We start from the raw sequence: 27200 nt of genomic DNA on the forward strand, positions 1-27200 counted from the left end.
AAATTAATCTGCTAATGTTCTTTAACTCATCTGGCTTTAGTGTTGCCACTGACTGGACACAGCAAACTTTTGAAGGAGAAAAAGCACAATAATTCCAAGTGACACATTGAGTGACGAGGCAGTAATATGAGTACTCTAATGTCGATTAGTGTTTATATCTTACACGTATAAAGAGGCAGTTGGTAAGAGTTTTAGTGTTCAGTAACTTCTAAAAAATATTAAAAACATCGACAGGGATCAAGTGTCAAAGAACAGTGTCACACTTAACACTCTTCTGGAGGATCTTCTTGCATTATAGAAATCATTTTTAAAATGGTTTTTGAAAGGAGAAGTTTCTAGGAAATGTAACAGCCGGTAATAGCAGGTAGATGACATTTGATTAAAATCTCAGAACCATGGAGGTTTAACAACATTACACACAAGTAAGACTCAAACAAATTAACACATAGCCTCTCTTTAAAACAAAAAAAACAAAAAAACTCAGCATGATGTTATCTGTTTAAAGTATTTAGTAATCACTCTTTCAAACATGTCTTTTTTTGGTACATGTCTACGCATTCCTTTCCACAGTATTTTGTTGTAATTTCATTAATTGATAAATCTCTGAAATAATTGTAATTCATAAGACAACACACTTTGATGTGGTTTGTTTTTATCTCTTTATAGTGAAGTCAGTCAGCCTGAGGGTGTTTATTAAGCAGCTACCAAAGAAATGCCCTGCAGAGGTCAAAGTTACCAAAATCTTACAAACTGCGTCTTTAATAGTAGAGATGTTTAGTACTATTGTGCTACATACATTATTAATCACTTACATATACATAAAGATAAAATACAACTTGGCTAATTAGTGTGTTCTTTATAAAAAGTAAATCTAATAATGTGAAAATCATCTTACTTGTGTACATTTTTAGTGTGTTGAAATAATAAAAATACATTAACTGGAGTGGCCACGGCCCACACGTCAAAATGTGGCAGGGAAAAAAATAAAAATGTAAACCACTGGAGAAGTCATCTCTAGGTTTCCCATATACACAAACTGCAAATACAAACATTAACCTGCTCTCATCTTCTAAATGTTCTACTGCTAGCTTATGATTAACACTGACACTTAGTAGAGTGACATGCCTAGGAAACACGAGAACAACACACCAGCCTCCTCTTACCATACAGAAACACAGAAAGAATTTACAGGATACATTGATGGGTCTTAAGCACTAAACTGCCGCAAGCAGCAATAACTCTAAGCTATAAAAACATGCAGCTTGTGGTGAGGTTCTACAGTACTATTCAGTAGTTGGTGGCGGTAAACGGCTGTGTGAAAAACCCAGAGTTTGTATTTCTTATTACTATTATTTCTATCACACAACAATGATTTTTTTCAACATGGCTCTGTTGTTCCATTAGCCTTGCACGCAATCAAGCCAGGCTCTCTGATTAACACATAATCACATGGCAGCCATCTTATCACCACACCATACAGGAACATCTGTTTATTGCACACTAGCACTGAACTTGCAAATGTTCATGCAGACTGTATGAGAAACGCACTACACTCAAATCAGTGGTTGCTCACGATGTGACAGATGACCATACAGCTCTTTGGAAGACTAAATTACATGTTTGGGAGGGTCAGAGACATTGAACTACGTGGCACACTACTGAGGCGCGTACAGTGCTCGTATTACATCCTAAAAGGTGGTAGAGAGGTGCAATGATTCTTTTAGAAAAACAAACATTAGGATGCTTGACACCATCTGAAATCCAAAACTGCATTACAGTACCTTCTTCTTTAGACAGTAGAAAAGGAGAAGTGTTAGAGATGATAATTGCACCGAGGAGAAAAAGGGAACGAGACGATTTCAATCTAGCGACCTCTTTTTCAATCATATTTTAGCGTCTTTTAGCATGTAAAATATATTACATCCATATCCAACATTCATAGCATTGTTTCTGTTAAAACACAAAAATAGTTAAGATCACAGAAAGAATCCCAGCCAAGAAAATATAGATGCCAGGGTTTCATCTGTCTGGAGATGAGTTTAAAATTGTTGTATAAAGTAAAAACCCAAAAAAGGAAATAAATGCTATCTTTTCAGTCACACGTTTTCCCCACAAACTACTCCACGCACCACGAGACTAGTGACTAGACAAGTGAAACGGTCATAAGGCAGAAACTGTGGCAGAAGGATGAGAGCAGATGTGAGAGTGAGAAGGGGGATTTTTTGTAATGGACCTTGTATTTAATGGACTGTGGATCATTCGAGCTCCAACTCAGGGGGATTGAGAGCCTGACCTGTAGCTCTTAAAGCTGCCCAGGAGACTCTGGACCCCCTTCTTGACCCGCCGAGCCACAGAGTCAGAGGGAGGAGTGGGCAGACATGAGGCTAGGCTGGGTGGACGTGCATCCAAACATTTCTGGTAGCGAAGCTGTAAAAAGAATGCACACACACATATATAAGCGGCATGTTTCATAATATCAGTTTTTAACACTGGAACACAAAATAGGGAAAATCTAGATAGGGTTAAAACACAAAGAATAAAACATCTATCAAGTCTTTTTCTCCTGTTTCCAACTGTGTGACTCACTCACCATGCAAGCAGCCTGTACAGCCTCACTCAGACTGGCAGCATTGGGTTCGCACCAAAACTTGTGGCAGGTGAAGTCTCTGGGACCCTCTGCCATGATGAAAGCAAAGCTGTGAACATCCTTCCCCACACCCATGAAGGACAGGAAACGCACCCTGCACTCTGACAGCACCTCCTCATCCTGGAGTAGAAAGTACAAAAAAGATTCATTTTAGCATTTTATGTAGTTGTGATCTTTACATTTTTCATAATTTGAATGCAAGTTCATGGTGTATTCAAAGCCACAAATACATCCTAGAACAGTGTCTAGTTTCTAAAAGAAAAAAAACAGGAGCACATTTCATCTATTTTACATAAATCCATGATGCCTAAAATGACACAGCGCTTCATGATTAAACTTTTGCCCCTAACGCACAACCACCACTGTCACACTCCAAGAGTCTTAAAGTCATGCTCCTTTTTTTGTGTCTGTTACCTGTCTTGAAAGTATCGTGAGGGTGGCAGGTGCGACATTCACGGAGACAGGAGTCCAATCACTTTTATCTTTGCCATCCATGGCTGCCTCTAGCACATCGTTGATAATATCCATACCTGAGAAAAACACACACAGAGCAAATGATACAATGCGTTAACATTACCATAACAAATCATAATTATGATCAGGAAATAAAACAATGTAATAACATGCCGAGGCACAAACAGCTTCAGTGATTAAATAAATCATAGCAATATCTGATCGCGTTTTCTTACCCACGGGCTTCGCCACAGGCTCGCTACCAAGGTAATAAACATTGAAACGCTGGAAGAGTTCATTTTTTGGAGCAGGAAACTCTGAAATGAAAGAAATGAGGCAGCGTTGAGTTTTCTGTTTCACACTTTGAACAATAACTAAAGTAATGGGGTAATGTGTGAACCCTTTAAAAAGGTAACTCTACTCTACCTTCAACAGGGACGAGTCCAGGTTTACCCGGGTCAGAGTCCAGCCTGCTCACCCCTGGCTTGGTTGCCTTCCTCTCCATCATTATCTAACATCAGAGAAGAAAATAGATGGAAATTTCAAGTAAGGTTTTTTTTTTTTTAGACTATAAATGAAGGCAATATGCAAAATGACAGATGGGGCTGACCTTTGAACACATCTCATGTAAGCTGGTGGCAATATTCTTGGCAGGTGAGTCACAGCGGAAAACGTGACACTTCAGAACCTGGGTCAGGTTGTCTCGAGCCACATAAGCAAAATCCCTGCAGGTGAAAAAAGGCCACATTCACATATTGAATCGTTAATATCGGCATAAATGTGTGAGGTAGTACAAATGTATGCTTAAAAAGGACCATAAAAACACACACACACACACACACACACACAAACACTACTAAAAGTAACAACAGCACGAGACAATCATCTAAAAACACTTTTAAGATGGAATTCATTAAATTATACCTTTCCCTGTTCAGGTCGGAAAAAGCAGCATGGAAGAAAAAACATGATTGTTAGAATACAGTGATGCTGGTAAAACATGACAAATCTGGGTTGTTTTTACTGTCTGTAATGTTCCTAATAGTCCAGCAGAGGGAGGCAACATGCATTAAAATGAGCACACACAAGCCATGTCAGACTCTTTAAAAGATCCCCTCCAGTAATGTTCAATGAAATATATAAATACTCTGCATTAAATAAGAAATTGTGTCATATTTAGTTCTTCCATTAAAAAAAAAAAAAGTTCAATTACTGTGTTACAAATTCTTAAAATGATATCTACTCCTTCAACCTCGTTAAAAATCCAGAAGCTATATATGCAAACATTTTTCAATTTAGATATTTAACTGCTGGATAAAATATGTCTTCTGTTTCACTGTAAAGTGCAATCTCAGTGTATGTGCACTACAGGCTTCAAGTTTCCACATCACATTTGTGACCACCAGCCGGTCCAAAATAGTTGTGATGTTGAAAATCATGCTTGAAATTAAACACCTTAAACTCAGATTTTCAGTAATCTCAGGCCTTTAACAGATGAATGTGAAAACACCATTCTGCACACTGATGCTCAAACATCCAACTGCAGTAACAATAAAGCAAACACAATTTAGAGAGGAGGAGGACTTGAAGGAATACTAAGCCTATGAGTCATGAATGAGTCATGGTTATGGGAGGCTGTCCATTATTCTAAATGGGAATCACACACTGAATACTAAGTCATTAAGATAAGAAAAGAACATTCAAGAGTGAACACTCCCAACATTAAGGTTAGGTAGGATATTTAATATTAATTTATTAATCCCCCTGAATGTGTAGATTTATGAAGAGCCTCACACTTCTGTTCATTTTAAAGAACAGTCAGATGTTTCTGCTAATTTAAGTGAACACACTAGAAAGATGTTTCACACAGCATCTTTGCACAAAACTAAAAATCTAGACTAGAATAAATGTGACTATAAAATAATGTTTTTCCTCCATCCAGATGAAATGCATGGTTCAGATCTGAGAGCAGATATTTAATTAAACTGGCCAATGATCAGCTGACCTGTTTGAAGCAAACTGTGTTGAAGCAAGTGTAAAAGTTGGGTACATAAACAATGTGAAGACTTGGCATCTCGTCTTCATTTTTGTCCAGTTGGTACTGACCTGCCATTGTCTCGGCCTACACCCCAAACACGGATGCTGCCAATTGGCTGAGCATGAAGCAGTGTCTGGCCCAGTGGGTCGATCAAGTTCATGGTGTCATTCTCCAGCACCATCAGCATATCCTTACCCTGTCAAAACACATGCACACTCTTAGTATGAGCAGTCTGACTTCAAACACAGAGTCAGACATAACCAATGGCCTGGGGCCAGTTAAAGTTGATGCAGGGGGCTCATATGCAGTGGTGTGTTGGGTAGGGGGATGTTCTGAGTGAGACAAGAACAGACTCAACAGACTGATTAAAAGAGCCAGTTCAGTCTGTGGCTTCCCCCTGGATCCCATAGAGGTCGCATTTTAGGGTCCTTTTTTCTTAGTTTATAATTTATGTATGGGATCAATAAATGTATCTTATTGTCTGTTACTTTTGTTTGGCCATCAATCAGAGTCATGGGAAAAAGTCCCTTTAAAAAAGGAGTAACTCCGCCACAGAGAAGCACCTGTAGCATGTTGTTCTCCTCGTTCATTGGAAAAGACACGTGTTTTGAAGGGAGAGTAGCGAGATGGATGGCTCGAGCATTGATGGAGGAAGAGTTAGCTCTGCACCTGCTAACATTAGCCTGCTAGCTTTGGGAGGCAACGCAAAATATAGTCAGATATGCGTAATCAACACTCTCGATAGTCACCTCAGTTTGTGTCGTTTTCTGTTGATGTGCCAGTTGTGTTTTCAGCTGTTGTAGCGTTACTGTACCATAATTGCAATTTCACTTCTGTGTGTAGCTGTGTTTCCATTGCTGCTCTGAATAACTGCATCATATTTTGGAAAGGGACAACACTTTTTGTCCTTACTCATATACACTCAATTAGATTAAACCTTTTGTATTAGCATCCCTCTGTGTTGCCACTGGACAGTGAACTGTGTGGCTGTTTGAAAACACACTTCAGTTTTGAGCTCATGTCAAGCTCGGCATTATTGTCCTTTCACTTTTATTTCAAAAAGAATGTCTCTGCCTTGGTGCATTTCAAATGCTGTTTACAGTGTTGACAGGGTTATTGAAATGTAATTCCTTGTTGATTCAGGTATAATTATAGAAATAGGCTGAAACTAATTTTAAAAACAAGCCTAAATTAATTCCCCTTTCATCCAGATTCCTCTTACAGAAGAGGACACTGTTGGCAGCAATGAATAACTCCTTTCATTTATACACCATTCATTTACTGATCCAGTGTGTGCCTAATTTTAGATTTTACGTGTGTTAAATGCATCAACATTACACATATATAACGACAGAAGTACTTTAATGTTGTACATATTATGTATACAATGAATAAATCACCAAAATGGTGTCAGTAAAATGGTCTCACCTCTCCCCAGATACCAGCGGTGTCGTGAATGTTGTGTTTGTGATAAGAGAGTTGTCTGATGCAGTTGTTGACAGCGATGCTGCTCTTGCCTGGTGCCATGTCCTCCTCAGACATCTCCACCCAGCCCAGAGAGCGCACTGCAAAGCACTAACAAGTACAAAAGATGGAGAACAATGATGTTAGAAAACAGGGGATATTTAGGAGTCTCTTTTTCTTTTCAAAAACACACTTAGCTAGGCTGGCTACTCCATTATTTGCTTAGCTAACAATATGCAAATGCAACAAGAACTGTCACTCTCTGCATTTGTCCTACTCTCTTTATTTCTGAGCAGTTTTCAACCCCATCTCTGATGCCAGTCGCCTTAAATAGACATACCAGTAATCTTCATACTCAATCTGGTTTCAAGCCCATAATTTACTCTCAGCATAGTTGAGACAGCCAACAGGAAACACCAATTTACCTTAGTCTCTAAATCTGTGCAGAGTGGAGCGAGCTTCTCTTCTTCATCAGACTGGGAACAATTGTAGCTACAAAGAAGAGAAAATGAGAGTAAGAACAGATGAATACTACCCTATAACTAACTAAATGACTTTGCCACCACATACTTTAAGTTGATGGATGCATAGCGCAGAGTTGCCCCTTCAAACTCCTTCAGACTTTGATCAGATGCAACCTCTGCCTCCTCCTAAACAAGAAAAATTGTTACAAATGAGAGTTACAAATGGAAACTCAGAACTTATCTCAACTCTAATAGTCAATTTGAATACATTTTACAGCATAGGCCAAGAGTGAGACATCACACCATTCAGATAACCAGACTAGTGAAGCATATTTTGATCAAATGTACCAATAAGACATTAAAGGTCCTGAAATAGTAGACCACATGAATTTGAGGTCAGATATCATCGGCTGTTTATCAGATTCTGTGATGACTTACCTTCCACAGCTCCCCTTCACAGGCTCCTTCATCTGTGCTGGAAAGATTAGCCCAAGATTCCTGGAAAATTTTATAGTAAATATTAATATCTACAGTCTCACATGTCAGCATCTCAATCCAAGCAAAATGGTGCATTAGACCTCACCTCATTCTCCTCACACGGTGTAGTCTCCAGGGACATAGTAGAGGACATCATTGAGTCCCCAACTTTACCCAGAGGGGAAGGAGGCTCCCACTGGGTGGTGCCTGTGGGGATGTGCCAGTAGTACGTGCCTGATGTATCTCTCACCCTCATCCAACCAGAGGGGAGGTCTGTGTCAGTCTCAAAAGCACTGGAGTCCCAGAAGGACTCTAAGAGGCAAGAAGAAAAGGAGAAAAAAAAAGTTACTCCAGATCTTAAAATAAAATGGAAAAAGAAAAACACTCTGACCATGAAGGAAAATAAACAAAAAAGAAGAAACTGTACACTCTTAGAGTAAGGTCACCATGGCCAGCAAACACTTCATCTTCTTTCTTTCAGTAAGCAAAGATGTCTTCTATTGCTTTTATTAACCACTGAAGGAGAGAAATGGTTTAAACAACTCTCCTGGAGCTGCTTATTCTAACAACATTTCTGTTGCATTGGTGTTGGATTGAAATAAAAATACCATTAACAGAGCAGATAAAATGTATTACTTAAGTGAGTATATGAAACTTCATTGGCATCACCAAAAGATAGGACCTGACACAACTAATCAACATTTTTCAACAGGAGAGCACAATTCTTACTGTTCTTTCATTATACTATTAAATCAATAGTTACATAATATTGCAGACTTTATCTTTATTACATGTTTGATGGTTATTGTTAGTTCTGTAATCAGTAAATGTTTAGAGAGGCCATGTGCACAATATGGGTTTTTTCACAAAAAGTCTAAAACAAATAGTTTTTTAGAGTTAAAATTTAGTCAAATCTCAAAGATATGAGGACCATTTACTAACACAACCCTTTCACCCCAAAATGTTCCTCTTAAATTCTTATTTTATGCTGGATTTTTGCTCAGGCACACCAGATTACTGCAAGCTGTGACTCATAGGTGTAAAAAAGGTATTATGGCAGAAATGTGTGGCTCATTGTGCTTGTCTTTACCTCTGTTGCCATTTGGAGAGCTGTCGGCCGTATTGTCCTGAGACACTGCAGGCCAGCTCGGCTCTTCGTCACTCGGCGTCCCGTTCATGTTGGAGAAGAGGAGGCAGGCGTTCCTTCCACCAACGCTGCCCTCTCTCTGACTCTCCCCATTACTCTTTTGCTCTGCCACTTTCTCTCCGCTGGTATCATCACCCGATATCTCTCCATTCTCCTCCAACTTCTCCTCCTTCTCTGTGTCGTCCTCTTCTCTCTCTTTTTCCTTCTCCTCTGTCGACTCCAGAGTTTCGATGAGGAGCTGCTCATTAAGGATGTTCTTGGACTCTTCCTGGCTGAGACCAGGTGTCATTGCTATTTTGGGAGACTTGGTTTGCTCCTCATTTCCCTGTTGTTCTTCCTGAGTGGTATTAAGATGTGGGAAGTCTTCCTTGTTCCCATTCTGGCTGATATTGCAGTTGTGGTCCTGATCCTGCTGGTTCTCGGCTACCTTCCTCAGCTGGTTCTGGCCTTCCTTCAGCCACTTGGACTTGGCATTGTTGCCAGTGGACTCCTGCTCGCACCAGTGGCTGCTATCGTTCAGCTTGTTCTTTAACTCCTCATCTTGCTTTTGTTTATTCGCAACATATGACATGTCTTCATCGTCATGGCCTCCCATGTTAATGTTCCATGCAGCTGCTCTGATGGGAGAGAGACATGTTGAGATTTATTAGCATTGCCGTCATAGCAGGCTAGCAAATAAGAGGCTAACGTTAGCTTCTCTTGACTTAAGCCTACCAGAGCTACAGAAACTGAGCTCCAGTTGCTATATATGCTGATTTAACGCAATGTCAACTAAGTCACACCCGTAATTAACGCTAATAATTAACGAGATTGTTCAGCAAATAGCTACATTTCCAGCTGGACACTGAAGTCTGTTTCGCATTCGTATATTCCGGGTTGTCAACACCTGCCGTTACTTTCACTGTTGGATTTCTCCGACGAATGTGAAGCTAACTTCAGCAGCTTCACCTTCCATTTGCCAACACGACCTTTTTCTATTTTGATGTTGAGCTAAATATAGGACTAAAAAAGGAGCTCAGTGCAAAATAATAGATTCAGTCGGCCGGTTTAGCAAAAAAGCACATAGTACATTAACAATGTATGCTACAATAAAGCGATATTAACCGACTAGCATCGCCGCAGCTGGATATAACGGGCACCATCCACCATCATCACCGTCGTCATCTTGGCTAGGCTAACACTAGCACCGCTAGCTGTGCAAGCTAACCTTTACCAAACAAGGAAAATCAAAGCGAGTTTAGCATAAGACAACAATTCATCAAGCTTACGTTGAAAAATATAGACTTACCAGGTCCACCAAAACCCCCTGTTTTCAAGATATGCTGAAACTGTGCGAGCTAACTACATATTTCCATAGATCGTGCTCTGGGTGTTGGTGGTTTGTGTCAGTGGGCTCGGCTGGTGATGGAGGGCGGACCTGCGTCACGGATTAACGTCACGGCCCACAGCTGCCTGCCAGGGGGAGAAAAACCAGGAAAGTTAGGGACAGTATTGATCCGGGTCTGTTTCTTATCATTAAATTCATTTAATCTGATATTATATATATATATATATATATTGAGAGAGAGAGAGAGAGAGAGAGAGAGAGAGACTAATGCACAGCTTCCGTGCCAACAATAGCCTAATATTTACAAAGTCTGACACTTGCAACAACAGATACAGACATTTTGCACACACACACACACACACACACACACACACAGACAGAGTAGATATAAAATTGTTATTATAGGCATTTAGGAAAAGGAGTGGAAAATCCAGTGAAAAAGCACAACCATCTCCAGCAGTCCAAGAAGAGTCTGAAATTAATTACTTTATTATTACTTTAGATTGATCCTGAAAAGTAATTAAAATACTTACAGACACAGAAAGAGGTTTAAAATAGCACATTGATATGAAATATAATATAATATAATATTCCAGGAACATTGCACACATGTAAATAACTTCAAAAACTTCTGCATATTGCACATTTACTGCAGATTTATTTACATAGATTGTTTACTGTATATAGTATTTTATTTAATTTGATCACTTTCACCTTCACACTGCTACTTTTCCACCCACTATACTGCTTGTGTCAATTTGAATTTCTCCCAAGGATCAATAAAGATGCATCTTATCTTATAATATTCATTTCATTTGAACCACACTTTCCATTCATAGTTAAACTCAAAGTGCTGCATTATTAATAACACAGAGAACACAACATAAGCAAAACAGTAAGAGTTAAGATGTAAAAGACTTCCTGAATAAAAAGGTTTTTAGGCCTTTTTAAGAGTCTAGGGTCTGTGCAAGGCTGTTCCACATGTGTGATGCAGCAGAGCATAAGGTTTGATCCCTTATGATGCAGTTTAGCACTGGGGGTTCAGATGAACAAGCTGCTGGCAGATCTGAAGGTACAGGTGGAAGTTTTTGATGTGACCAGTTCCTGTCAGTGGAGAGGCACACGTCTGTTGATGGATATGTATGCGAGTAGCAGGACCTTGTAGTCGGCCCCAAAGGATACAAGGTGCAAGTGCAGTCTGACAGACTGAAGTTAAGACAAGGGCAGAGTTTAGAGATGTTTTTGAGATTGTATAAAGAGGTTTCACATAGATGTCTTATATAGTCACCAAATATACTGAGATTTGAATATCTTTTATCACCTAAAAGATATAAAATCAACTTTTTTACAGTGTATATATATATATTCTGTATCCTCTATGCCATAGTCAGTGGCCATCAGTCATGAAGAGCAACAGATATATTTCCTACAACATTTATACATTTTCTGTTGCTTATTTAACAGTTATATCAAGAGATTCAACTCAAACAATGTATTAGAAATATGTCCACACTGAATATCAGCATTCAATCATGACTGGACCAATAAGCATGTTGCTTTTAATACTGATCTTGTATTCAATTTGGAAAGCTTTGTTTTGTTTTTTTTTACAAATTCACACAGTCAGGATGCCCATACTTTTCCTTTTTAATATAATATATATATATATATAAATACATACATTTGATAAGTCATTCTTGATTTTGGCTTCAGCCTGTGATTCAGCACAAATAAGCACAAGCTGGTGGAGGCACGGAAACGATACAGGTAGGAAAAAAAACAACAACAACAACAACAACACATGAGATTGCTCATTAAGGACAATTAAAGTAATATAGAGGACAGAAACAATAAAAAAATAAGTCAGGAAACAATATGAAAGGCTGGATGTTAATACCATCCCATTAATGTCCCAGTCACCTTCTGTTGGCAGCAGCGTCTGTATGTAGATATAAAAATGGTAAGGCAAGACAGTCCCCATGCTCGAAAACCACAAATTAAAACTGTACCAATGACATATTAACGCAGTATTCACTCCTGACACTACAAAATGGTATTACATGTTGTATTAATATAGACTGCCAGTATTCAACGTGAAATTAATTTTAGATATCTAGAAACAGAGGCAGACTTTAATCTTTGCTGAGTAGTACAGCTAACAGAATTCAAACCAATCAGATTAGTTTACATTTTGAAGGGACAACAATGGAAATGAACTAGATCACAATAAAACATTTTGCATAATCTAGGCAATTGCATTATTACAATTAACAGGCAAGAATCAGCAATCTGCAATGCATTTTTAAAGTAATCTGCCCAAAACAGCAATAATAATCAACACCAACATTTTATGCGGCACAAACCCCCCCGCCCCCCCCCCCAAAAAAAACATTTATTTGACCAGTCTTGCATTGTTGTCAGCAGGTTGTACAGGATAGTTAAGGACGTAAGCTCAAAACAAGCCAAGCTTTACACATCACTACACAGCCAAGCTGAATAGTAAAACACTGTAAAATTCTCTCACAGAAACCACTTTTTCATACAAAGTTTCTTAATAATCTTCTATGTTTAAATGCTTTGTTTCGATTTGTCATGCTTGCCATTTTGCATTCAATATGTTGCACAACACAACAACCCTTTTCCCCACGAGACAAGCTATGGGTTAATTTGATTTCTTTTAATAGGAGCCTCCACTAGCCCACTCCAGATACAAATACAGCTGTAAATCCAGTGAAGCAATGCAGCAGACAGTCATGACGACCTCCACAGGTTATTCAGTCACTTGAAGACTGTACTTACTGCAGTCCACATCATTACAGTTACGAAGATGAACAGTCAATGCTTACCTCCTGTGAAGGGTGTATCAGTGACAAAAATGAGGACACAAATAAAAACGTGATATCACATTGAAAAAAAAACAAAAAACAATATAAAAAGACTGCTGCTGAATTCATCTCAGAAGCTACAGTGGCGTTGAATGCGGCGGTAGAGTAAGAGTTTAAGGCAATACTGGTAAGCACCACACCACCATATCAGAGTGATATCTGGAGTAAGATATCCAGTAATTTGACGGTTCAGTATAGGAGGGCAGAAGAGTTTTTTTTTCACTTGTCCTGCATTTTTTCCAGAATTGGCACAATCATGTCAAATTTGGGCCTCTTCGCTGGATCTTCGTTCATGCATATCTTCATGAGCTTGCAAATGTGGGGCGAGATGCCGGGCGGGATAGTGGGCCTCAGACCCTCCAAGGCGACCTGAAGGTCAAAAATACAACAATAGGTTCTGTTGAGAAGATATTGAACTAAAAATCAGTAATGAATACAAGCTTTTGTTACTGAGTTTGTGATCTAATGAGCAGTTAGCCCTCCTAACCTTCATGCCGATCTCCATGTTGGACAAGTCAGCAAATGGCACCTCTCTGGTCACCAGCTCCCATAGCAGGACAGCGAAGCTCCACATGTCTGATGAGCGACGGTTGATCTCTTCAGGCTTCTTCTGCAAGGCTGTCAGTGTCAAAGAGCAATAAGTGAAGGTCATACAGAGCTAACACACAACAGCAACTGCCTCCAGCAAAAACACACATCAGTAGAAATACATAAGAGTTTATTACATCATAAAACTGGGTCAATCTTATATAGAACACAACATACCAAGAACCACAAACATATCCACCTGTTCATGTGAATTTCAGTCATGTTTGGATAGACATCACAAAGCATTATCTTAAGGTAACGTATAACGTATTTATATCTTATGTTTACAGAGTGGCTCTGTGGCACCATGTGGCATTTGGCAGAGACAGAAGATTTCAGGAATTGATCAAAGTAGTGCTTTGATAACCATAGTGACAGTAGGGTCTTGTGGGCGTTTCGTCTGTGATCTGCAGATACATGTTGCTATGGAAACTGAAGGTCATGAATAAAATGAAGAGCTTATTTTTGATATAAATATTGTTCATTTTATAATAACATCTAGCAGATAACAGTTTAAAAGGGGCAACTGAAAATTGTCAATTATGTTTGCAAAAATGGCAGAAGCAAAGGCTTAATTAATCAAATTTTCTTTTTTTTTCCTAAAATGCAATGTTAGCTTGAATACATTTACTGAGATTTAATTTTGCAAGATTCATGAACATACTGAAATGTAAATGAGCTCTGATGCAGAGATTGAGCTTTGGAAAAAAACTGATCTTGTGTTATTTATATGCAATATATCACACATCTGTTTATAGTGTCAGTTAACTGATGTTCATCGCACTGACCTGCATGATAATGATAATAATGATTGTACTAGAGCTGTAATTTTTTTAATCTAGCATTGCTCTGGAAAACTTTTATACTATTCCTATTAATTTAGATAACAAAACTGAATAAATAATTTTCAATTTAGGGTTAGGGTGAAAAATAATTGACTATATCAGAGAAATATCAATATATTGATTTGTTTGTGCCCTTTATATCTTAATTAAATCTCAAGCTCCTTTTCTTGCAAAACTAATTTCTTCCTATCAAGATGCATTAAACAGAAAGTAATTTGTAATGTATAAATCATGATGGCCTTGAAGTTTCTACTGTTAAGATTATAAATGAAACTTGAAGGGCAAGAGTTTTAATACAAAAGAGTTATCATGCAAAGTGTTAAATATTAAATTTTACTTATCTTTCCATCAGCTGCAGCTGTAAAGTTATATGGTGTAAATGTGGCAAAGATGTCCTTCCTGATGATACAGTATTTTGAAATTCCAAATCTGTACATTTGTTTCTTTTCAAAAGCATCGCTCTCTGCTCTCAATTTCATGGCTCACTACCCACTATATAATGTGTGGAGGTTGTTTCTATGGTTGTTTGATGGCAACAAAGCTCCTGTATCCCATGCAGTCACCACCTTCATGCTCCACACACTGCTCTGTTGTTACTGTTTGCTCCTCTGCTGCAAAATCTCAAATATATGAGCACCACACTGCACAATGTTGCAGAGTTCTCTGGTCATTTTCTCATTTTATAATCAGTTTATGTTTGCAACAGGCTTCGATTTTAGTCTATCTGTTGGGGAAATCAGCTGTAGATTACATTTGGCTCTGCTACAGTCTAGAATTTCCCTTATCCATCATTCACGCTCGAGCTTGTGTGGCTTCAGCTGTCACTTTGGATCTGTGCTGTATAAGTGATGCCTACCCTCGGGGGCTACCCATGCAGGCGAGTACATCCTGCCAGGACACTGGAAGGAGAACTTGACGTCTGCCATGCTGATCCTTGCTGTCATGTCTTCATCTATCTGTGGAAACATGAAACACAGAGTGAAATGTCACTCATAAGTGTAAAGGACATCACTTCCTACTTTTTTATGCAACACAGTTTTCATTGATCAGTCAGGTGTTATGTACAACAAGTGGAGGTACTATGTTACAACCGGAAATGATTCTTACCATAACGCTCTTGCTGTTGAGATAGTGGCGGGGGATCATAGGTTCAAGTGTATGTAAAAAGCCCATTCCACAGGCGATGTCCAGAGCAAACTTCACTGCCTGTGTCTGGTCCACCACAAAGTCTGTGACAGCAGGATTAGGAACAAATAATAACAGGTTTCAGCTACTCTGATTTGCACCACATAATGAGGTGACAGTGAAATTGTAACAACACAGAAAGTGATGGCAACATAATGACAAACGCTCATGTGCTATAAATCACAAATCCCTGCAAGCCGCCTAACTTGGTGACAAGTACAGACTTTGTGACCGGAGTAAAAATACTCACTGGTGCCTTCATGCAGCACGTTGTAGAGAGAGCCATAAGGCATCCAGTGTGTGATGATGATGGGGTGAGGGGCAGGAGGAGACTGACATCCTCCCAACATGGGTAGGACATTCGGGTGGGAAAATATCCTGGGATTGAGCCCAAGCGGGACGGACAGGAGAGAGGGAGGGAGGGACAGAGAGAGAGGGAAAGAGAGAGAGATAGAGAGATAGAGAGATAGAGATAGAGAGAGAGAGAGAGAGAGAGAGAGAGAGAGAGAGAGAGAGAGAGAGAGAGGCAAACCCACACAGGATTTGACATTTAAAAAAAAGGAGGCTTGTGTGAGATGTGACCCCCCTCCCAAAATAAAGAAATACATATAAACAGACAGACAAATGAGTGACCACAACAGTACAGAACATATGAAGTGAAACAAGTTGTGAATTAAATAATAACCTGAGTTTGGGATACTCCTCATTGAAGTCTCTGCTTTTCCTGGTGGTCCAGTCACGAATTTTTAGCACCTTAACAACAATTTCATTTCCCTGCCAGCGTCCTTGCCACAACTAGACGAGAAATAAATATGAAGAATGTAAATTATGTGTGCCATGTAACAGATCATCAGCAATTCTGTTGGAACATTCGGTGCAATAAAAAGTACCTCTCCAGATTGGTTCTCATTTATTTTAGCCAGGAGAGAGAGCTGTTTGAAGTCAATGCCTGCGTGTTTGTTCAAAGTGCCATTACCTAAAAACAAGAGATTAAGACAAACAGAGTGACAGTTTAAACAAAACCTCCAGCTTGGGAGGCCAACATGGAACAGTTCCCCCCCATAATGCAGTAATCTACCCAAATCAAGTAATTGAAACCAGTCAGCTAATGTGTGTTAATGTGTTGTCTTTGGGACTCACGGGGTCGAGTCCTAGTGGTGCCTTTCCAAAATGTGTCCTTGAAGGGAATTTTAGTCAAGTTCTGTCCCAATTTCTCTGCTTTTTCTGGGTGACAGAGGAATAGATTGAGAAGAGAAAATAAACATTAAAAAAATGACTGTTGATACTGTGATGCATTCAAAGCCAGAAGTAGAATCATCAGCTGTAATAGGCAGATGAGATACCTCTGAGCAGTTCCCGCAGGTGAGGTTTGCCTTTGTCCAGGGGAGTTTCCCCATATTTGTTAGAGATGCTCACCTGCGCCCCACTAGTCACAAGGTCCTGAGAAAGATCAAACATTGCCGTCAGCCAAATTTCATTAGTTTATCCTGACAGTGTGATGAATTACACATCAACAGAGAAGCTGTAACACCACCAGGGGGCGAACTGACCTCAGCCACTTCATCTTGGCCCCAGAAGCAGGCGTAATGCAGTGGTGTGTTCCCGTGTTCATTGGCTGCATTAGTGTCTGCTTTGCACTGGATCAGCTGAAAGAGAAGTAGAAACAAAGGATTATATACAAAACCAGGCTGGACAGATCTTGTTTTGGCTGTATACAGATGTGTTGATGCTGCCAAGAAAAATCATGGAAGTTTGTGTTGCCTGTGGGTACATACCAGAGGTATTCAGACATGCCTAATATTAAACTCAATGGCTGCCTGGCAGCAATTCTAAATGCAGCAGATGCCTCATATTATGACATACGGGTACTGTGGGCTGCAATCAGATACAAGATGTCAGAGACAGTCAATACACTTTATCTTTCTATTTTACCAAGAAGACCTATTTTATAAAACTCAATAAATTAATTTTATGGCAAAGTTGAACTCTGACTCACTGCATGGCTCTTAAAAAGCCACTGAGGAGCACTGCAGGTGATTTGTTCTACAGGACCTTAAATCTACACAGCTTATCAGTGAATGAAGCCTTATATTGTTGGTTTCATTGAACCTGTTGATGTTGCAAAAGGTCTGAACTTAGTTGCACTTATTTTGGATTGCCTATTGCCTGCTGACAATTTTCTTGTTTTGTTGCCCAAGCTCTGTAGAATCCATTAAAAAAAGCAAGTGGGCAAACTCCCTGGATGAGTGAAGATGAAAAACAAATACATTTTGAGGAAAATTACTGCTTCTTTTACAAAATAAGTGGACTGACTCTTAACAACATCTGTAGTGGTAAACAAGTTTTACAGACACGCTCGTACAGCAGCCACTAAAACAATACACCCTTAAAGGTGACGTATTTCCCTTCAATTTGAAATAGCTGACTGTGGTAGTGCAGGAACAGACAAGACTTTTGTGTGATCAGATGACATCATTTTAGGTTTCATAATATCCTGTGATCATGAAGCAAAGAACAAAACATACTTGCTGTGAAGTTACAGGAAAGCTGTTGAACTTCTGCAACAGCATCATGTGTACATTCAAATGTTTACATGAGCCTTACCTTTCCCACGATGTCGCGATGCCCGTGGCTGGCGGCCAGGTGCAGAGGTGTGTCGTCTCCACGGTTCATGACATTGATGCGAGCACCTCTCATGATGAGCATGTCCACCACACTGGAGCGGCCTTCCCTGCATGCCCAGTGGAGAGGACTGAAGCCGTGGTCATCTCTACGAGAGAGGAGCATTTATATTCAGCACAGGCTGCATGAAAAGCTTCAACTAAGCTGAGAATAACTGAACAAGCAGAAAAACAGTGCAAGTATTTCTTGAGGGAGACGAAAGTACACCATATCAAGTACAAGATATCAGCATCTTGAGTTATCATCATAAAGTTTTCCCCTGCAGTCAACTCTGTGGTACAACTGGGAACATCAGCTATAATTCTTCAATTATTCATTTTGCTTTGACAATCACAATATCACTTTATATTAAAAACAGCTGTTCTTCCTTTTCAATAACAAAAAAACATCTCTGAGCACCTTAGAGGAGGCTCCAGTTAATAAGCCCAAGAAATCTCTTATGAAATAACAGCATTGTTTGAGGCTATTCAGAGCTGTATAGATTAGCTGTGGGACTGGATAATGAGGAATTTCTTCATTTGTATTTCTCACTAAAAAGGAAGTTGATGCAACTGAAACAACAGCCAACAGGCCTCTAACACTCATCAGTCCTTTTTTTTTGTCTCAGTGCCACGGGCTGTGACACATGTAGGGACAATGGTCTCCATTACATGACTGACGGCAAACCTCCTCTGAGAAAAATAGATAAAGACCGACAGATTAAGACCCAACATGAGTGGGGTGACAGAGAGTCAATCAGGAAAATGCTGGTGGGTGGGGGGGGGGGCAAAAAAAAAAAACAGTAGGCCAAGCATTCGCTGCAGTCCTTATAAGGCCCAGTGAGACTTCCTTTAGCAGTGCTGCACATGCATTCACTCCAGCTGCTGTGTGTGATTGTGTCATTCTTCATTTGTTGACCGTCAGCCTGGCAGTGGTCCCCTCCTCCCATTTATGAAGTTTCCTCCCTCATCCTCTCCCTCTCTGCTCCACTAAAACAGATGGATTTTGCTTCTGATATATCCCACTTTCCACTAGCCCTCCTACTCCATGTGGCCTTTTACTGTTTGTGTCAAGAGGCTGCAGAGTCCTAGAAGTTAATAAAGTTATACACTTGCTCTGAAATTATGAGGAGCAGACAGCATAATAATGTGATCTGAGAACTGAGGGAGTATTATGAATCTGGAGGAATTTGAACTCTGTGCTCTCCTGCTCTCAATTCACTCGCTTGTATTAACACATCCTGCAGCGCTCGGCTCCAAACGGCATCAATCATCCCTCAGTCCCACAACACACATCTATCTGTGCATCTGGGTGACCTGGTGCAGTCACACCAGATCTGCTTGGGGTGCAATTTCCTCTCAGGCCATAAGGGCGAAATCCTAAAGAGTAATTAGGCAAAGTTTATGAGAACAGAAATCCCCACAGACTCACTTGTATGACTTTATTAGTTTTCTGTTTCAAGCTTGAGTCTGTTTGGAGGAGTAAGAAGATATATGACTAAGTTACTGGCTGTGTTATGAAGAAGCAAGAATGCACACATAAACAGACTTTATCTGACCATCTGCAAAAAAACAATTCACGCTCATGACTGTTCAACAGATGAAAAATAATCTGCTATGAAATTATCAGACAAAATCTAAAGCAGCAGTGTTGGCAGTAAATATGCGGTAAAGAATTCAAATAAACTGCATTTTGTGTGCCTCAGTGCAACAGTCAAACTTCAAATGAAGCAAAGTAATAATCAAATTATACAATCTATCTTCCTGCTCATAGATAACAGAATCAAACAAACCTCAAATAGTTTAGTCCCTTTGAAAAATAATACAATCTAGCATGATTTGATTGTATTTTGGTTACTGGTTTTGCTCACACATTGTGCTTACACAGAAAATGACTTATCAAGCTTAGCAAGCTGGCAGGCATTTTGTGAGGATTATTGAATGAAGGATTGTTTTAAAAAATGTTATTTTTGTTATTAAAAAAAGAATATGTTGAGCAAAACAGGTATATTCTTTCTTGAGGACGTTATGTAATTATCACAATATGTGTATTAGGGCTGCAACTAACTATTCTATTCTTTAAGAGTTGATTAATTGATTAGTTGTCTACTATTATTTAATTGCCAACAACTTTGATAGTCAATCATTCATTTACGGTCAACAAGAAAATGTCCAAACTCGAATAGTTTTTTATGACAGTAAACTGAGTATCTTTGTGTTGTGGACTGAAGATGAGAATTTTACAGACTAAACAACTAAATACTTGATAGATGAATCAATAATGAAACTAATCAATATTGCAAATTACATTTTTCCCTAACATTACTCAACTCTTACAGCAAATGTGTGATGATGATTCATAAGTCACTAAAAAAGAAAGGGCCCTTATCCACATAAAACCACTGAAAATGAACCATTAGTGCTGCTCAGGCTTCTGCTTTCTGAGTGTATTTCTGTTCAGAGGCACTTTTTATGGGATTGATTTTCCCTTTGAGCGAGCTTTATCCACACAACCCAAAGGCACTTAAATGCCAGGCTTTTTTGCTGCTCGCCCCCTCCACATTGGCCGCAGTAATTTATTTCAGGCACTTCCACCTGCCAACAGCGCTCAGTTTGGCAGATGGAAAAGCCTGAGGAAGAGCCCCTGTCTGCACCCTGTATGTCTCATGGCCCGACATCCACACTAGGTCACATAACAGAGCGTCAGATGAGGGGAAAACAAATTTACAGAAATATTACACCGATGAAAAAAAACTAAAAACTTTTATTGTCATTTAAGTGGTCGGTGCAACGTTGTTTTTACACTGGACAAGAACGGGTTTCTTCTCTTTAACATGTTTCAGATCTGCAATGGTAAGTCCATCAAAAGAAAATGAATCAGTAGCTATTTTGATCACTTAAAATAATCATTTAAGTCATTTATTAAGCAAAAATGCTAAACATTTGCTGTTTATAAACCTTTAAATGTGACGATTTGATTATTTTCTGTGTCATGTATGATAGTAAATGTTCACAACTTGGTGATTTTATAAAGAAAATGATTAATTGAGAAAATAATTGGCACATTTAGTCAGTTACTTGCAGCTCTAATCTTTTACTTTATAAGGAGTTAATGGAATATGTTGCTCTCTCTATGAAATATCTACAATAGGGCTGCAATGAACTATTCTCATTATTAATTAATCTGACAATGATTTTCTCAATTAATTGATTCATCTTTTTGTCTATAAAATGTCAAACAGTTAAAAGCCCACATTGAAATATTTAAATAACTTATGTCCAACAAACAGTTCAAAACACCCAAAGAGGAACACAAATTACTATCAGAGAATACAAAGAAAGTGCACAAATGGCTACAATTTGTTGACATTATCTACTAAAACGTTTAGTCATGTTAGGTGCACCATAGTAAAATCTAAGGCAATGCAGTGATTACTATAAACCTGTATTACTATTCATATTACAGCTGAGCAGAGTCAGTCCATGTTAATCCGACCTCTGGACCTGGTCACTGTCTGCTGAGAGTCTCATCATACCGCTGCCCTGACCAAGAGGGTTATATATAAAATCCATATTCACTCTGTAAATCTACCTCCTCCCCAGACAAGCAAAGCAGCCTTGATTTACACAAGAAAAATAAGTGCTGCCCTACTGTCCAGAACCATCACGAGAGAAAAAGTCAACTTAATCTTCACACATGTACAGAGTCGTAAAATCCACAATTACACACTTATAGGCCCAAGAAAACACTACACAAGAGAACTCAATTCTCTATTTCAGATCAAACACTACACAAATGAGGCATTTTGAGGAGTGGAAGTCAGGCACAGGGACTCAAAACTGTACATTTTAATACAATTCTGTTAAATTGTTCAGAACCACTGGCTAGCTTTCTCACATAAACCCATCTGTAACTCTGTAGCAGCACGGAAGCAGAATCAATTATGCTTAAAAAGAGCGGGAGACGGCGGGAGAAGTTCACAAAAACTCAATTCTAAACTTTGTAATTAACTCTTCTTGAACTGGGAGGAAATATTGAGGGGAAATGAGCGGAGCTATCTAATGCCGCTGGGAGACGAATACCGGAAACACATAAGCGTAGGAGGGGTTGGTGATGTGCTCTGGTGTGTGTGCCTTTCTGTGCATTCCTCTCTAGAAAAATTCACTATAAAAGGACACACACACACACACACACACACACACACACACACACACACACACACACACACACACACACACACACACACACACACACACACACACACACACACACACACACACACACTCACACACACACACACACACACACACACAAAGATTCTCTGTCTCGTCACACATAACTCCTCTGGTCCTGCCCACAACATGAACCTCCTCCCTCCATCTCCCTCTCTCATATTTGGTAGGTGGTGGAGGGTTCCCCAGAGGTCTGCGTGTTATTCCTTGTAAGGAGATTCAGCATTCCACTACTACTCTTTGTCTCAGAGTTACATCAGTGTAAACACGCTGTCATCGAGGAGCACATGAAATATTTCGGCTCCGACAGACCGAGATAGAATTAGTTTACTGAAATATCAGAAGGCATGGGCGGAAAAAAAAAAAAAAAAAATCACATATTCATACCTTTCTGCAGGGAGATGAAAAAGAGAGAGTACATGCATTTCACCCACTAGGGAAGATATATCAGCTGGAAAAGGGAACTTGATGTGCAATCAGCTAATGGACAAGTCACGTGTAGGAGGGGATATATTCACCACACCGGCTCAGTGCAAGCATACAGTCTCACATCAATGGAAAGAATTAATCAAATGGAGGAAAACAGAGAAAACAAGATGTCAGTGAAGATATTTTGTACACAAATATGCTGCAAATATAATTAACAGACTACAATCTGGATAAAATAGATTATTTGGCATATAGTGTCTGCTGATTTGGTTCTTACTCATATAACTAGTAGCATATTATTATACTTTTATAACACTTTTTGACTATTTGAATGTTGTAATAACAAGGATCAGAACCCCTCTTTAATCTTCATATTATTGACCAAATTCAGGCAATTTCCTCTTCTCAGCCAACATAAAAATGTAACTAGAGACTCAAGTCTGCCCCAAAAAGACAAAAACAAAACAAAAAGGAATACAAAAAACCCCCCAAAAAACCAATCTTATTATCTTATCTTATTGCTACTGTTATTCTCTGTTATTGTCATTAGTAACACCGGTGGCCATTAAGTAAGCTGCTGTCAGCATCCTGTTGCTCGTGCTAGCTCACAGGACTAGCACTTGTGCGAGACTCTTGCAGGTGACGCCTTTTTTCTCCTGGTTTACTGTTCTCATAATAACATAAAAGATCTCTAATGTTGTGTTTTGCACCATGTTTCTTCGTAGCATCTCTTGTTGAGAAATGTGTAGCGGTTGACAGAGGCAGACAGCTGTCTCATCCGCTGAATATCCTCAGGGTGTTCCTATTCAGTTAGCACCCTTTTTATTGTGGTGGATGTCACTTGCTTGTTGACCTTTAGTCAACCAACGAAGGGGAAGGTCTCATTTTTTAAGTTGTGTTACAACCCCTTCATTCATCGGCAATAAAAAAACAAAAACTAATAAATGTTAATTGCTTCATTATTCTTACATAAAGAACTTCTGGATGTTATCAAAAGTCACATCTCTAAAACAACACACATAATAATAGCCACTTGAATAATATCTGTACCATTCTTCATGTGAAAGTGAAACTTCGCTGAACTTTCAACAGCAGAGAGAGAAAAAAAAAGGAAAGGCCCTTTCCGTTTTTAGACCATAGCTGGTTTTTCTGTTACTTTTGAAATTGGACAACTTTGAGTATTAAAACAATTGTTTCGGCTTGACCCTGATGGAAGCCACAAACGCGTTGGTGTGTTAATAAAGTTCTCCGATACTTCAAGTGTTGCTGGAGCTTTGACTCTCATTACTTATTTTTTCTTCTTCATGCACCCTGGAAATAGGTGAAGTTGTGCCAGAGACCTCTAATCTGTTTCTACAGTATTAAAACAATCCAAATAGTTGTTCATGTGCTCAACCGTCTCACCACAAATGCTCTAAAACAGAGAAATAAAAACAAAAAGAGAGCAGCTCATAGCGCATATGGTCATCATTAATTAAAAAGATTTATTTATTCCCTCTTTGTTTGCTCTGAAAACAAATACCAGAATGCTAAATTTGGGACAGAAGAGTCCAAAAGATACATTTCCCTAGTGGCCATCATTGAAAGCTCAGCAGTCAGCTGAAGATACAGAAGAAGTGCCACACTGACTGATAGTCTTGTGCAGTAAACATGTCAAACTTTACAGAAGCCTGAAGTAATCTCTGCAGCTACATTAATCCATATTCTTCTTTCTCTGTGGAGTCTCAAGTTAATTGCAGCAGCAACTGTAAGCATGACTAACTCTACCATCACAGCCAGCTTCCTGTCCGACATCACGCTTTGAATGATTCTGCTGGCATTTTGGACATAAACATTAGCCTGCAAGGAAGTGGGTTCAATCTTAGGCCACCATCTCGCTGGGGACTAACAAGGCCGGCTCTCGGCCAGCATCGGGGGATTAAAGAATGCAACATTCAAAGTAAGCAGTGATTCTGCAGAGTAACTTTGATTTCCTTGAGATTCAAATCCAAATTTAAACTGTGCAGATGTACAAAGAAGTAAAAACATTTAAAAAGGAATATTAAGAGAGCCTGTAATGCTCCATGTGAACTTTTACATGATTCCTCACTCTGTGTAGATATGACTAAACATGTAAAGACAGATAAATAAACTTTAGCTCACCCTTGGTTGAGGTCATTCTCTGTGTTGTCCAACCATAAGCGAACTGCCACCGCATTGCCTTCCCGGCACTGAGTAAAGATGTCATCCATTTTATAGCTGGTGTATTATTATTATTATTATTGTTCTTCTCTTTATGGTGCACCTGTGGGAGTCGATGCAGAACTGAAATGAGACAGATAAGATGAAAGGCGGCCCGAGGGGTTCAGCAGGGTCCCGGCCAGCATCAGTCCCTCATCTGGAGCAGTGACGGACACAATGAAGAAAACCTCAATGGCACTGACACAACCCTGAAAAAAGTCACATAAAAAAAGGGAAAACTTCATTAAAACATATTTTTTCAGTCTGGAGAAAACCAAGCAACCAAGAAAACTGGTGTTGAGCAATCTCGTCACCTTAGTAATACTGGGTGGGTGTGCAGCTCATTGCATTGTGACTCACTGTGTTTTTGGCATGACTAGCACCCTGTACACCAGAGTAGAGACACATTTTAATCCTGTGTCATGCTGAATTCGGTGCACTCCTTTCTTCTCAGTGACTCACTAACTATTTGATTGTCCAAACTTTAACTAAACACAACAGATAAAGAGTAAAACAGAGCGCATGGTTTAATTAATAATCCACCACCCGTCCCTTATATATATATTCACATTATTCAGCACAGTCTGGACTATGACATGATTTATGGGATACATAAAAAGTATAACTGTGGAGGATGTTAAAGAGATTACTGAGGACAAATGATTATGTGGCACGACACCAGCAACAACAGAAAACAACAACTGTAATGTAATTGGAGCTAGAACAATTAGTAGATTAATAGATGGAGTCAATTGACAGAAAGTGAGTCTGATAGCCTACTTCAAACAATGCCAACTTTTATCTTCTGATTTGTGGGTTATTTGAGGCTTTTCTCTAATTTAATCACTGTAAGATGGAAGAAAGGTGCTCAAAAAAATGAATTTTGTTGTCCACTTTTTACTATTTTTAAACATTTTACAGACTAGTAATTGATTTACTGTTAAACAGATTCATCAGTTTTGGGATAACGGTTAGCAGCAGCACTAAATACAACAGATAAACACCACAAGAGGAAAACATGTAGACAGACACATTCACTTCCCTTCATATTTCACAGTCTTAACTCATAACTCCAAAACTTTTTAAAGACATGACTAAAGCCAACAAGTTGTGACAGGAATAACAAGAATGGATGAGTCGATTGATAGAAAATGTATCCACAACTATTCTGATAGTCATTTTTTAAACTTTAAAACTAATTTTCCAGGCAATAGTACCAAATATTGCATAGTTTGAGTTTCTGAATTGTGCAGACTTTCTACTTTTCTCTGTTTTTTATCATAAACCTGAAAATCTTGGCTTCACAGACTTACACCACCAATAATGGAAATAACAGTTAGTTGCATCCCTAAACACAACAGATCAAGAGGAAATACTGACATGTATTTCCCCTTCCTACTACACAGTCTTAACTATGATGAAATGTCTGTGGGTTACATGCTGTAACAAAAGAGCTTTTAAAAGAAAAGATAAAAGCCAACAAGTTGCGACAGGAATACAAGAAATGTGATATGAATGATATCTGTTGAATGCAATCTGCATGAATGAAAGTATACATTCATCTGTAGTTTGAATCAGCCATACACACACATATACACACACGTGATGATCATATAACTAAGGCTGCATTCAACTAGACATTAATCAATACACTTTGACTTTGTGAAGCACTGAGATTTGATCATGTAGTTAAGATATTAACATTAGAGTAATGAGCTCACCGCCTGCAGCTAGCTTTACCCCGAGCTAACGCAGGAGAATCGCTCATTTAACACAGATAGTTAACCCTTAAACTCCTGGCAGATGCTTTCATTATACTGAATCAACTAACAATGACTACTAGTTCCACACATCTACGACTATCCTCTGGTTGACGAAATGAAATACTGGCAGGCTTTTGCTAACAAGCTAGCCGCGGGCTGTCTCCGTTTCTCTCTCATGTCTGACGCTGCCTGATTGAGAATAACACTAAAGACACATAATAACGTGGTTTAAACACATCAAACTGAAACACGAGTTTGACTCTAAAGCGATAACTTACCAGATATATCAGCCTGGTGTCGTGTTGTGCAGTTTAGGACAGAGAAGAAGTTATGTTATCTCTACAGGATTGCTGTGCTCTGTGTGGGACGTCCACA

The 27200-nt window shown here is 39.1% G+C and overlaps 2 protein-coding genes across 2 annotated transcripts; both read right to left on the bottom strand.

The window, feature by feature from the left end:
- Nucleotides 1-327: 327 nt before the first annotated feature.
- On the bottom strand, nucleotides 328-10094 carry apbb1 (amyloid beta (A4) precursor protein-binding, family B, member 1 (Fe65)). Its single transcript, XM_053321171.1, has 14 exons — nucleotides 9979-10094; nucleotides 8634-9307; nucleotides 7650-7855; nucleotides 7505-7564; nucleotides 7173-7252; nucleotides 7028-7094; nucleotides 6567-6713; nucleotides 5207-5334; nucleotides 3711-3825; nucleotides 3527-3611; nucleotides 3337-3417; nucleotides 3062-3177; nucleotides 2591-2767; nucleotides 328-2427 (listed from the first exon to the last, which is right to left on the bottom strand). Exons 2-14 carry the CDS (start codon nucleotides 9283-9285, stop codon nucleotides 2272-2274), a joined length of 2070 nt encoding a protein of 689 aa, XP_053177146.1. The 5' UTR covers nucleotides 9286-9307; nucleotides 9979-10094; the 3' UTR covers nucleotides 328-2271.
- A 1519-nt stretch (nucleotides 10095-11613) lies between these two features.
- LOC128360686 (integrin-linked protein kinase) lies at nucleotides 11614-27200 on the bottom strand. The gene is made up of 13 exons (XM_053321174.1): nucleotides 27104-27200; nucleotides 24985-25271; nucleotides 18125-18290; nucleotides 17071-17166; nucleotides 16864-16960; nucleotides 16661-16744; nucleotides 16411-16496; nucleotides 16206-16315; nucleotides 15771-15898; nucleotides 15443-15564; nucleotides 15192-15291; nucleotides 13390-13520; nucleotides 11614-13271 (listed from the first exon to the last, which is right to left on the bottom strand). The coding sequence occupies exons 2-13, from the start codon at nucleotides 25071-25073 to the stop codon at nucleotides 13122-13124; spliced, it is 1359 nt and encodes a 452-aa protein (XP_053177149.1). The 5' UTR covers nucleotides 25074-25271; nucleotides 27104-27200; the 3' UTR covers nucleotides 11614-13121.

This window comes from Scomber japonicus, chromosome 6, assembly GCF_027409825.1.
Source record: "Scomber japonicus isolate fScoJap1 chromosome 6, fScoJap1.pri, whole genome shotgun sequence".
NCBI classification, from domain to species: Eukaryota; Metazoa; Chordata; class Actinopteri; order Scombriformes; family Scombridae; genus Scomber; species Scomber japonicus.

What these genes read in the sequence shown, in the direction of transcription:
- apbb1 (XM_053321171.1), bottom strand. Translation starts at nt 9,285, where the DNA reads ATGGGAGGCCATGACGATGAAGACATGTCATATGTTGCGAATAAACAA. An exon ending in TCACGATACTTTCAAGACAG is followed by an intron (nt 2,768 to 3,061) that starts GTAACAGACACA and finishes TTTCTACTCCAG; the next exon opens with GATGAGGAGGTGCTGTCAGA. An exon ending in CTGTACAGGCTGCTTGCATG is followed by an intron (nt 2,428 to 2,590) that starts GTGAGTGAGTCA and finishes TTCTTTTTACAG; the next exon opens with CTTCGCTACCAGAAATGTTT.
- LOC128360686 (XM_053321174.1), bottom strand. Translation starts at nt 25,073, where the DNA reads ATGGATGACATCTTTACTCAGTGCCGGGAAGGCAATGCGGTGGCAGTT. An exon ending in CACCACTAGGACTCGACCCC is followed by an intron (nt 16,497 to 16,660) that starts GTGAGTCCCAAA and finishes TCTTGTTTTTAG; the next exon opens with GTAATGGCACTTTGAACAAA. An exon ending in GAGGAGTATCCCAAACTCAG is followed by an intron (nt 15,899 to 16,205) that starts GTTATTATTTAA and finishes GCTCAATCCCAG; the next exon opens with GATATTTTCCCACCCGAATG.